This window comes from Nannospalax galili, unplaced genomic scaffold, assembly GCF_000622305.1.
Source record: "Nannospalax galili isolate Female #2095 unplaced genomic scaffold, S.galili_v1.0 scaffold364, whole genome shotgun sequence".
NCBI lineage: Eukaryota > Metazoa > Chordata > Mammalia > Rodentia > Spalacidae > Nannospalax > Nannospalax galili.
The window spans coordinates 1,340,440-1,353,356 of NW_008352752.1; the positions used below are offsets into that span (position 1 = coordinate 1,340,440).

The following is a 12,917-nucleotide window of genomic DNA, read 5'->3' on the forward strand; positions in this document are numbered from 1 at the left end:
TCAGGGGAGCCACGCCGCCCGCGCCCCCCGCGCGCAGCTGCGGGTCTCGGTCCCCGGCCCGCACCCCCGCCGCGCAACTCGCGGGCAGTTTTGGGGGGTCTCCGGGCGGCCGCGGTCCCTCTGCCATTGTGGTCTTCCTTGTTTACCTCGGACTCGGGCTGAGTGAGAGCTTGGCGACTTTCGGGGGGAGGGGGCGGCGGCTGGGGTGCCCTCGGTCCCCCCTCCCCCAGCTCCTCCCTCCCCTCCCCGGGCCCCCCAGACGCTCCGGGTCCGCGCGCCCATGGGCAGGAGGAGGGTCCCTGGGGCTCCAGGCGGCGACGGCGGCCTCCCCGGTGGCCTCCCGGTGCCTTCCCGGGGCGCCCCTCGGCCCCCCGCGCCCGCCGGGCCCTTCTAGGTGCCCCTGGGTGCCAGGCGGTGGGGGAAAAAGTTTAAGGTTTGTTTCTCGCAAGCGCGATTGTGGGGGAGGGGGAGGGGGCGAGGTGGCCTTCGCGGGGTCGGGGGACACCCCGAGTGGACTCCGCGTGGGAGGACAGGCACCTTTCTTTTTTCTTACCCCCCCCCTTTTCTGGAGTCCTTGTCCGCAGTGATTTTTTTTTTTTTTTTTTTTTTTCCTTTTTAAGAGATTCCTCTGCCACCTCCTCGCCTCCCCGGCACCACCAGCGTTGAGCTCCTCACGGGCTCCGCTTTGTTTTTACGCCCCCCCCCCCACCGAATCACTTGTCAGATCAATTTTACCTTCTTCCTCCTCCCCACTTCCCACTCTCCCCTCCTCCCGATCCCAAACCCGGTGTTCCGAGGTTAGACATTGTACAGACCGTCTATGCTGTTTGGCGAATTGTGATTTTTGTTTTTAAGCCCCCCCTCCCATGTCTACCCTCTAGACCTTCATTTCTGCCCTTCCCCCGCTTCGGGGGGCGGGGGTAGGGGAAGAGAAAATAATACAATTTCAGGGGAAGTCGCCTCCAGGTCTGCTGCCTTTTTTTTTTTTTTTTTTTTTAATTAAAAAAAAAAAAAGGACGTACAAAACATCAGTCTTGAACTTCACTTCAGGAACCCGGGCTGCAAAGGAAATCTCCTTTGTTTTTGTTATTTATATGCTATCAAGTTTTGAAGTGGTGAGTTTCAGGTCGGTTTTGCTAATTTCACTCAGTAAAACTGCAGGGTTGCTGTTGCTAGATAGTACTTTGCTCTTTGTCTCTTTAAAAGGTCACAGTGAAAGCTTGGCCTGGATCGTACCGGCCATATGGAACGGATAAGGGTACAGGCTCTCAGAAATGATGATAGGGCTCGGCCGGGGCCGGGGAAGCCATCCTGCCAGTAACTCGTTGAAAAGGATCCCACGTTGTAAAAAGGAAAGGAAAAAAAATACTTTCTGGAAATCAGATTTTTGTGCTTTTATTTCCTTCTTTTTAAAGGAAATAATTGCTGAGACCCAGTGCACCGACTGGCCCCAGGAAAGATCCTCTATGGGTCTTAGTTTATGGGCTGGGAAATGGAATTTTGAGAAAGTACCTTCCTTGCCGAATGCCAGCCACACTTGCACTTAAATGGGTTTTAAGTGTGGAACTCAAACTCTTGACCTGGGCATCTGCTGAGACCACAGTTAGTCCAGGCAGTTGTCATAGGTCTAGGAAGGCCTGTTGGAGATGGCTTCCGCTCCAACCTGAGGTTTGGTGAACTTTCGCCTTGGGCATAGAGTTTAAAGGGGTATTAAACTGGATGTTTTATGTGCATGTAATTTTGCTGTATAATGTAAGGCTTTTTACAGAACGACTTAGTGTTTTAGTGCTTTAGGTGGGTCTTCAAAGGGCAGTTTCGCATGACCTGTGTGTTTTGATTGTTGTCAGTACGTTAAAGTGTAATCTGCCCCGAAACTTCCTATACAGCTTGTACTGTTAAACCTCCTGATTACTTAATATGTTCTGCAGTGTTAACTCTGATGCTGTCGTGTATCCTTCCCCTTTTCCCTCATAAGTTGCCCCAAGGGTTAATTTTTTTTTTTCTTTTCGATTCATATGTTTTAAAATTCGTCTTCTGCTCTAGGGCAAGGCAACCAATTTTAGAAAAATCAGCTCGGCATTATAATCTACATGAGACGTAAAGAGTCTTTTGAATAAGTTAATAATCATCACTCTAATTTTGGTCGCAGACTGCAGTTTAATATAATGGAAAAGAGTAGTCTTGATAAAAAGTGGTTAAAAAAGGCGCATTTATTGTTAATGAACCTCATAACCAAAAACAGATGGGACCTCGATCAAGGGTAAACCTTTAGTCTCAGCATGCCACCCTGGAGTACAAAGATAAATAGCCATTATTATTTCTCAAACTTTATATTTCTTCTATTGGCGTTCTTAAGGTTGTTTTAAACCTCGTCCGTAGTCCATACTTAAACAGAGGGGAAAAAAATTTCAGAAAAGCCATACCAACACAAACTGGCTTTCAGCTGAGCCAGATCTAAATTTTTGGGTATGGTAATTTTTTAAAGTATATAAGATATTTAAAAATGCTAGGCAGCTGGGAGAAAGTGGCAGTTGCCATTCGGCTTTCTTAAATATCCCCTTGAGTGCTGATGAGCCCATGCTTCAGGTCTAGAGAAAGTTCATAAAATAATATGTGTTCACCTGCTCTACTTACCAAACCTATTTAAAACTGTTTAGAAGTAACTTTGGTATATTCTACCAATTGCTCTATTATAAACAGTATGGATATTGAAGTCTTCTGAAATTATGGTGTTAACTCCCTTGCATACTGATTATTTTTGGATACTGAAGATTGTGCTTTGTCAATCTCATTAGGATTGTTTTGAAACCGAGGCTGGCACTTCAACTGTCTATCACAAAGTTATTTTCATTTTTAGTTCGTTTTTCTATTTAAATTGCTAGCAGCATCCTAATTAGTAATGGACACCTAAATATTAACCCTAAAAGACAATTGTTAGGCTTCAGTTGGGTACCTGGGACATTTGAAGAAATCCTTCACTTCTTCCTGTTTACTTAGGGATGAAATGATCTAGTCACATGTTTGACCTGAGGCCAGATCTTTAACAGCACAGAAGTCTTGAAACTTAGATAGTTGAAAACTTTTTCTCTGCCTTAGCTTATAAAGCCAGCGGGGAGTTTAAAAAGCACTTGGGCGTTTGCTGTATTCTCATGAGATATATATTTATAATATAAATGGCAATATATGCTAAAATGGAAGCATGTAGTAAGTTTAATGTTTCCATCCATCCTTTATTAAAAGTATTGCATTGTAGCCTGTCATGAAATTTTAATTTTTTCAAAAATTGAGAGGATATAAATGTAATTTGTTATTTTCTTTTAAGCTTGTGGTTATTCTTATTCTAAAAGTAAGCCCGTTTTCCTCCATTTAGTTTGTTTGCAGATGACAAATTACCTTTTTATTCATGTATGTTAGTACATTTTCCACAAATTACTCTGTTCATTTAAATAGAAACGTGCTGTTATCTAGGAATCCAGTCCTATAGATAGGTCTGCAGTTGTACAGATGTATTTGAGGGGGGAAATGTTTAGAGGTAAAACGTGTGGTGCAGAAATAGCTGCAGAACCCTCCCCCCCACTGATACTATGTCTGCAGACCCCCCCCCACTGATGCCATGTCTGCAGACACCCCCCACTGATACCATGTCTGCAGACCCCCCCCACCTGATACCATGTCTTCTTTTTCAGCTCTGGCAGGTGATCCGTAGACAGTGACTGAGTATGGATAATTTGAACGAGGCACCCCCCACTGATACCATGTCTGCAGACCCTCCCCCACTGATACCATGTCTGCAGACCCCCCCCCACTGATACCATGTCTGCAGACACCCCCACACTGATACCATGTCTTCTTTTTCAGCTCTGGCAGGTGATCCGTAGACAGTGACTGAGTATGGATCATTTGAACGAGGCAACTCAGGGGAAAGAGCATTCAGAAATGTCGAACAATGTGAGCGATCCAAAGGGTCCACCAGCCAAGATTGCCCGCCTGGAGCAGAACGGGAGCCCACTGGGAAGAGGAAGGCTTGGGAGCACGGGTGCAAAGATGCAGGGCGTGCCTCTGAAACACTCTGGCCATCTGATGAAAACCAACCTTAGGAAAGGTAAACGCTTGCCAGCCAAGTCCTAGAAAGCTGCTCAGTGGCTGCTCAAGGCCTTGGTGTGTGGAGGTGGAGGACTTTGAACATGATTTGTATATTCCTTTCCTAGATTCTTTTTATGGTGTGAAATGAAATGACGTTCTAGACTGTAGTGTCAATCATGCTTTGAAAGCGTGGGTGCTGTTTTGGGGTGTTGCCTCTCTACCGTGGTTGATAAAGTCTGAATTGAATATCATGGTCTTAGCGGACACAAGGCCTGTTCATAGACATGCTCCAGTACAGGATCTGTAGGTCCCTGTTGCTTGAACTAACCCTGATTAAGAATAAGACACTCAGGTTGTTTGAAGACCACCCTAGGTTTCTCCTGAGATTATTACTAGTTCTGTAACTTGATTTCAGGGATATAGGAATCTGACATTCAGCGATGTAAAAGATTCGTGATGTAATTTTTTGTGGTTTGTTTTCTGAAGAGGAGGGTAATTTAACAGTGAAAAGTGATTCTAGTTTTTTATTTTTGGCTGTACATGAGTATTTGGGGGTACAGGAAGAAAGATTTAGGCAAGTTTAAAAAGGGGAAAAAATGTAACTCAGTGATTATTTTCCTACCAATGTTAAATTGATGACACTGTAACAACTTTGACTGTTGGACTTAGTTGTTTCCACAGAGCTGTGCAAAGATTGGGTCTAATGTGTGAGCCTCATAAGGGCCTTTATTTTGTCTCTGAATAACATACAGAAATCAGATTTTCTGTACATTTGCTAAGCATAGAATAGACATACCATCTTTTACCAACCAAGAATATTAAGTAGATAAAGTTAGAAGGCCGAGGAATTTCATTGTGTTTGATGCATAACATTTATCATACAATCATTTATTTTTTCCTTGGTTTGGCGAAAACAAAGAATATATTGATCCCGAAATGAACGGACACAGCAGTCCGTATTGTTAGAACTTTATCTATTAAAAATGGAAAAACAGCACTTCAGCAAATTCTTTGGCCTCTACTCATGATTACCCTATTTATTGATTGTTTGCCAAGAATGTATGCATCTTAAGAAAGCCAGGGTAAGAGCATTAAAAATATAATTTATTATGGCTTTTCAAACAGAGTGCATTAATATTGTACTGTGGAGCACTGGGGCTCTATAAAAAAGACTTTCTGACGCCTGCAAACATATAAGTTCCATAAATTCCTAAATAGGAGATTTCAGCTGTCTATGGTATTATGTGATATTTGCACAGCAAACTTTAATGCCAGGACAGTTTTAGACAAGGATTCTACAGACTCCACTCCACTGCTCCTTATGGCAGCCGTGCTGTTTACACAGGCTCATAAACCTTCAGCAAAAGCCTCTAAGACTGCCTTCAGGTTTAAATCATGTGGTATTTTTAGCTTTCAGCGATGACCAGTGCTCTTCCCTTTTAATGCAGGAAGGGTATGAAGTTGCTGTAGTTGTAAGTCTGGCCAAACACTAGCACGAATAATCAGGCAGTTCAGAGAAGGCTCCTGGTTAACATTACTCCCAGTCACAGGAGGGCACCCGTGACAGTTCTCCACGATCCAGCAGCCGGATTAGATGATACTGTTGCTCCTTTTTTTTTTTCTTAACATCTGTAGCCACCTTTATTATCTATGAGGCACCTCGGAATTTGATCAATAGAATGCAGAGTCAATCCAGGCTGTTTCTGAGGTTTGACAAGGCTTCAGTTGTTCCATAGATGGGAGTGTTCTGTCCTGGGTCTGAGAGGCAGGTCCCAGTTTGACACCTCTGTTTGCTTAAGAGACAGAGCCAAGTGTCTATGTTTGTGGCCCCCTGACCCTCCTCCTCAGACCTCAGTAGAGGAGGAGAAGGGACCAGAGCATGGTCATTTCATTCTCATTCAAGTGCTTTTTTTTAAAAAAAATCTGTTATATTCAAAATTTCTTATTTTGAAATGCAGTTTAATTACAGGACGATATGTGCTTAATACAAATAGCAAAATTTCTAAAGCCTTTCGGTAGTTTTTTTTTTTTTTTCAATCTTATTTTTCACGTGCTTGATTTCTGTTTGACAGGTGCTAGATAAGCATTGTGGCTAAGCTGGGAAAGCACGACTAAGGAAAAGGGTTGGATGTTTTTATTTGTTTAAGAGATTTTGCCAAAATACCTTCAAGCCAAGGAAGAAGTCACCAGTTTGCATAGTGCTATTTTTGCTGTGGTCTCCCCAAGTTGTCTTCTGATCCTTGCTGGGTTCTCTCCCTGGTATAAAACAGCTGAGTGGATGACAAGAACATTGGCAGGCTCCGGGGCTTGTTTTTCGTGCCTAGCCTGCTGGTACTTGCGAATGAGTTGGTGAGCTTTTCTAAGTAAACCTAAGGGGTTTGTTTGTCAGGCCTGGAATCTCTCGTGAACAGTTCACAAGGCTTGGGTGGAGTCACATGTGGAAAAATGTAACTGTTTACTGTCGGCTTTTGTTAAGTAGAAACAAGCAAATAGAGAATTGGTAAAGGGCCTCTCTGGTGTCAGTGGGAAATCCTGGTTCTCAGCAGCGGTCGGTGCGCACTTAACACCTTCAGAAGTTGGTAAGGTTCTGAGTCCACAGCCTAGAGCCGTTACAGGCTTGGAATGCTGTAGAAGTAATTGGGGATCCTGGGTGCCCTGTTAAAGTAACCCGTGCCATCATTTATGCTAAAGATGATACCCTTCTGGCAGTGTGCCACAGAACCGTTCAGATGCATCTGTTTTTAACCCTTTTCTGTTACTGTTAGAAGTCTGACAGTGTGCTGTGTAAATACCTTGAGTGTCACAGCAGACTGTGATTCCAGCCTCTAGACCAAGCCTGTTTCCTAACAATGCTGTGGCCTATGCTGATTTGCCACCGGGCCACTGAGAGCACTGGATTAAAGGAAGCCCACAGAGAACAGGTCAGATCCATGCAGAGCCTGTGCTGATGCTTCCCAGTGAGGCCGGGTTTCTTTTGCCCTCTGCCATTTTTATCCTATTTACTGTAACAGAGATAGTTCATGCTGAAGATGTGTGGCTTTTTCCGTGATGTCTTTTTCCTCAGGTAGATGAATCGGGCAGTCACAGAAGCATCCCTTGCCTACATTGCGCACCTTGAAACTGAGTGCTGTGAGCATCAGTTTGGTTAAGTTTTGTGTGTTTCTTTATGGAACCAGTTAGAGGAAATACCACAAAGGGGAAGATGATAATAATTTTATAGTCATTTGTTTGGACACAAGCAGGTAATGTTTGTTATTAGCAGAGGTGTGCAGGCAGAGGGTACTGCAGTGAGTTGTACTACTTATAGCAAAGCAGATAAGATATTTCTCATTAGCATCATTGTTTGATCACAGAGGTGATTCTGCATCCATTGCTTTTGGGAAACGTACTGTTAAAATGACAGGAGAGCCCAGGTTACTGTAGGTCCAAGTTCACACTGTATTTCAGTATTTCCTCTGCAACTTTAAAAAAATAAAGGATTGCGCGTGTGTGTGTGTGTGTGTGTGTGTGTGTGTGTGTGTGTGGTGTGGTGTGGTGTGCTTGTGTTTCTCTACCCAGTCTGCCTGGGAACCAGGCTCTCGTCTCACCGTGGTGAGGATTTGTTTCCATAGCTCAGGTTTTCCTCCCCCCCCCAGACTCTATTTCTGAAGATTGTTGGTTTTCTGTCTTTTTCTTCGTCCTTTTGATAGGAACCATGCTACCAGTTTTCTGCGTGGTGGAGCATTATGAGAACGCTATTGAGTACGATTGTAAGGAAGAGCATGCGGAATTCGTGTTGGTGAGGAAGGACATGCTTTTCAACCAGCTGATAGAAATGGCACTGCTGTCCCTGGGCTATTCGCACAGCTCTGCTGCCCAGGCCAAAGGTAAATAGCGCATCCGTGGGGCTGGAACGAGTGCTCACCATCCTTTGTTTACCTCACAGAGAAAGCAGTGAATATTTTGATCCAAAGAGCTGTAGCCTGTGTTTTACATTGGTTCCTTATAGACTGTGGCTTTAAAAAATTGCCTTAATTCAGTTTGGTTTAGTTAACACACATTTTGCTCATGTGGAATGTCGAGGTAGATTTTTTTTTTAAATTACTTCAGCTGAATCATTAGTATGCTTATTGACCTTAATAATCTGCTCCACTGAGGACCCACAAGGAAGTGAGGAGCGTATTTGAGCAGATGGACTGTTGAGAGTCAATTTGCATTTATGACTGAATATCTAGTTCTGTTTCTTTTATTCTGTTTCTGATGGTTTTATGGGCTGTAAAGTATTTTTCAATGCTGATTCCCACCGTAATAGGGAATCTTCTCTAAATCGTAAAGCCATTTAGAACTGGTTTGGCTATGTCTTATTAGAACTTCTTATAAGTTGGGACCCTGTGGCCTGGTGCATAGGTTTTATGGATGGGGTTTTATTTCCAAAATAATAAACAGCCCCTATAGTCATTTACATAATTTTACAATTTGGAAAGCTAGGCTGTATTTTCACTGACCTGCCTTTTTGAGGGAAGGGAATCATTCAAACAGAAATAACACTACTGCTTGTGGTGGGGGCAGTGAGAAAAGGCCGTCCGGACTTCCACTAGAGAAGCCAGCGCTGTGACTCTTCTCTCTCTGTCTGGACTAGGGCTCATCCAGGTTGGGAAGTGGAATCCAGTTCCTCTGTCATATGTGACTGATGCCCCTGATGCCACTGTAGCAGATATGCTTCAAGATGTATATCACGTGGTCACGTTGAAAATCCAGTTACACAGGTGAGTCGATGCAGGAGTTCTAAGGTGAAACCATCTCCCTAGCTGGGCTTTGAAAGAAAGCATCTGTGGTCACCATGCAGTTTTACTTTACCCAGCGTTTGAAGAAATGCTAATCCAAATTAATTTTGTGACTTTACCCCTTACTGCTCTTTTCTCCCACTTTGATGTGTAATTTTAAAATCAGCTTCCTCGCCCCCAAATTTGTAGGGCTTTGCGTGCCATCAAAAGATAAGACTTTTTACTTTTTAGTCAATTAAATGATGCATTACAAGAAGGCATTTTACATAAAGTTTACTTAAGAAAAAAATATTTTTGCATATCATGAACAGTGCCATCTGTGTACATTTGGTGAAAGAATGCCTTATTCGCTATTGCCGAGATCTTATTTATTTATAGATTTTTTTTTTTACTGTTTTAATTCGTATGAACAGAGTAATAAAAGGAAATCAGTTAATACGTTAATGCTTTTCATGATGGCTCGTGAGAAAGCAATACACCTTAAATTGTCTTCCCAAGCGCATCAGAGCAGGAAGGTAGAAGTAACATGAAAAAATAGCCACCACAGGCAGCTGATGTATAATTCATGCATCGATACAGCAGATGTGTTGTATAAAGTAATTAACTAATCGGAACAATCAGGAGACCGAGAGCAATCTCCAGATGCATCTGTTTGATGCGCAAAATGAAATCTGTCTGTCTTAAAGGAATGTTCTGCAGCGGGATGCAATCTTGTAATAATCCCCTTTCTAATCTGTGTCTCACTTAGTTGCCCCAAACTAGAAGACTTGCCTCCCGAACAATGGTCGCACACCACAGTAAGGAACGCTCTGAAGGACTTACTGAAAGATATGAATCAGAGTTCACTGGCCAAGGAGTGCCCGCTTTCACAGGTACTCAGCCTAGCATGTGGTAAATAAGAAGACGTCGTCATGGGCAGCCTCTGATCGAGGTCTGCTGGGTTCCATGGTTTAAGCAACTGACATCTGAAGCAAGGATTTGCTAAAAATGCAAAGTGATTTGACCACTGGTGACCTTTGAAAATCAGCCTAAACCATTCTGAGCCTTTACGTTTTTTTCTCTCCCTTGGGAAAAAGAGCAAAGGACTGTGTCCAGGAAGAGAGTCCAGTAGAAGACTGAGCATTCTGCTGGCTCACTCTTAGCTTTACCTTCTGAGTACCCTGAGCCTGGCACCAGCACCCTCCTGAGTGCCCTCTAAGACAGTCACAGTGGCAGGACTTAGCTTTGGTACATGGGGATGGCAATGGCAGTGTGAACACACTCAGGATGCTGGTTGACGTATGGACCCACCATGGGCTGCTCACTCATTACAAAAACATGGGAAAGGGTTTGCTGGAAATAACTGTACATTGGGGACATATATAGATTATAATATAAGAAATGCCTTGCTTGGATCAGAAGGTCCATAGTTATTGCCCATTAAGAGCTTAGAACCAATTTTGAAGAATTACTTTTTTTAAAATGCAGGGTTTTGTTGTTGTTGTTATTTTGGTTTGGTTTTTGTTGATTTTTTTTTCCCCCTCTGATAGGCCCGTTTTTACCATTAGGGATTTTTCAAGTGAGACAGATTTATTATTATAGCACTTCATTTTGTGGGGAATGAATTTTGGTAGAGGATAACTAAAACTCCGGGTTGTTTCCAAATTTAAAACCAAACATCATTTTTGGTAGTGCTCAGCTGACGCCACACGGAAAAGAAAAAGGTGCTGTGAACCTGTGCTCACTAGGACTTTGTGGTCGCCGCGGCGTATGGTCCAGCACCATATGGCCTCAGTGCTCTGAAATGCTCAGGTCACATCCATCACACTGTCTAATAGAAGTGTTTGGTTTTTTTTCCTAATTAAAAAAAAGTTTTCTTTTACTTCAAGTTCAAATGTAAGTCTGAATATTTGTCATTTGAACTTAAATGACTCTGCATAAACATTCTTTAGTTGAGAGATTGCAAAGCTTGTTTTTTTACTACAGTGTGAGTAGTGGGTTATCTTACAGTGTTATTTTTAGCACAAGGCTAGTGAAGATTATGGGGTACCTTGGGAGGGAAGCCTGTGGGCTTTTATGTTGTGTTCCCTGGCATGTATGAGGTTCAGCTTTACTACCTTATAGGCCTGTGTTTGCTTTGATAGGAAAGGAGCAGTTCTAGATTAAGCTATTACCACAGATTAAATACTCTTTGTAATGTTAAGTATTCAGTTTCTCATGTTTTGGAGCATTTTTTTTTTAATCGATAGACTTATACCATCAACTAAGCTCCATCTTGCCTTTTTCACCCTTGAAATAGGATGAGAATTTATAGCCAGCAAATAAAAGTAATTTAAAAGAATTAAAAACAGTTAAGTCAGTAGGATGGCGTATGAAACAGGGCTGTGTTCTGAAGACCATGCCAGACAGTAGGTTACTTGATTATTAGCATCTGAACATTGGAAGTGACCAAGAATGAACCTCTTTTGTTGTTATTATTACTGAGAACTGTTCTGTAAATACCATAATAATATAGTATAGCAGACTCCTGTATCTCCGTGTGATCTGGTGGCCCATTGATTTTGGAAATCAGGTCAGGCGAAGACTCGAGGTCTTTCCCATGGGTGGAGAAGAGGGAGCTGGTACAGATACTTACGGATAAAGTTGGTGAGAGGCGGTAGTTTCAGGGCTTCTGAATTCAGCTGATGAACCCAGCCTCATTGTAGCTTATAAATGTAGTTGTGGATTTGCTTCATGCTGTTGTGAGTAACAAATTATGCATAGGCGGTTATAACAGAAAGCAGAGAGACAAAGTGAAATTCAGGACTTGGTTTTGGAATCATATGCTGGTGAACTTCTGAAAACAGGTCTTCAGGCTTTGGCTAGAGACCCATCGTGGGAACTGAGTGAGTCAAGGAGGTCATCACTGTAACATGAGTTAGAACAGCAATCTTCTTTAAAAAAATGTCTTTGGAAATGATTATGCTTATTTTAGCAGTAGCAACAGATATTTGCAATGAGTATTTTTGAAAGGATTGAACTTCCCTAAGTGAAGTTATTTTATATTTTGCCACATCATCTTCTGTTTCTCTAGAATGAATCCATGAATCTGATAGTGTTCTCGTTACAAGCTGTTTTCCATTTGGTTTTATAGTAAAGTTAATAAAGATGAACGATAAAGGCTACCTAAGGCTTGTATCCAAAATGTATATTGAGTTTGACAAAACTACTCTTCTTCCTGTGTTTCAGATTTGGTGGTATAAATGTTATGGTGAAAAATGCCTGGGAAATAAATACTGTTCGTGTGCAAAATGCAGCTTGGTACCAAGAAGGGCTTGGTATCCTTCTATGCATTTTTTATCCATTCATGCAAGAATACTTAGCACATAATTTAATATATTATTGTATGTACCTAAGGGTATTGTTCAATGTGATAAAATACTCCAGTCACAAGAATGGCTACAGGAGCCCTAAACAGTTTGTAGAACAGAAAGTCTGTTGTAGGTAAAGGTAGGAGGGGACAGGTATGGGCCTCTACCAGGACCTTGCCTGGGGTGTTTGGCAGTCTTGCCTCCTACACTGGAAGGACAGACTGATACTTGCTAAGCAAATGTCTAGTTGAACCTGGATTCTTAGAATTAGAAGGGATTATCCTTCCTAGGCACCTCCTTTGACTACGCAGGAGCTGGTATCCCTAGAGCGTAAGGTCAAGGTGCTGGTTAATGATGACCTCAGTCCTAATTTGCTCCATCCCTGTCCTGCCCAGTGGTACATTTAAAGATAGGTGTCGACTTTCACAATGGATACTTCTTGTTTTGGTGCGGTATTATTTTATCAGTTAGCATTTGCAAGCTTTTCTCCAGCTGCAGAAAGCCTGTATGTGGCTTGATTTATAGCTCGTACCTTTATTTCTGTTATTACTTCACTATCATAAATCTGCCCAAACAGAGTGACATGTGTTTATTAAGTTCTCTGTATCATGTGTTTATTTTTGTAAAATGTTCTAAGACATAAACAATGCCTAGCTCATTAAAGATCTGAGATTGGATATTTGTGTTTTCCAGTGGCTTTGGTTAGATAGGTTGGTTGTTGCATTTTGAATGACAGCTACAT

General features: G+C 42.4%; 1 protein-coding gene across 1 annotated transcript in view; it reads left to right on the plus strand.

The window, feature by feature from the left end:
• Nucleotides 1–51: 51 nt before the first annotated feature.
• Nucleotides 52–12,917, plus strand: part of Satb1 (SATB homeobox 1) — a 79,395-nt gene continuing 66,529 nt past the window's right edge. Inside the window, exons 1-6 of the mRNA XM_008849968.3 lie at nt 52–162; nt 1,016–1,115; nt 3,859–4,102; nt 7,773–7,949; nt 8,702–8,828; nt 9,595–9,718. Coding sequence (XP_008848190.1) covers nt 3,892–4,102; nt 7,773–7,949; nt 8,702–8,828; nt 9,595–9,718 — 639 coding nt within the window. The 5' untranslated portion in view covers nt 52–162; nt 1,016–1,115; nt 3,859–3,891. The remainder of the gene's footprint in view (nt 163–1,015; nt 1,116–3,858; nt 4,103–7,772; nt 7,950–8,701; nt 8,829–9,594; nt 9,719–12,917) is intronic.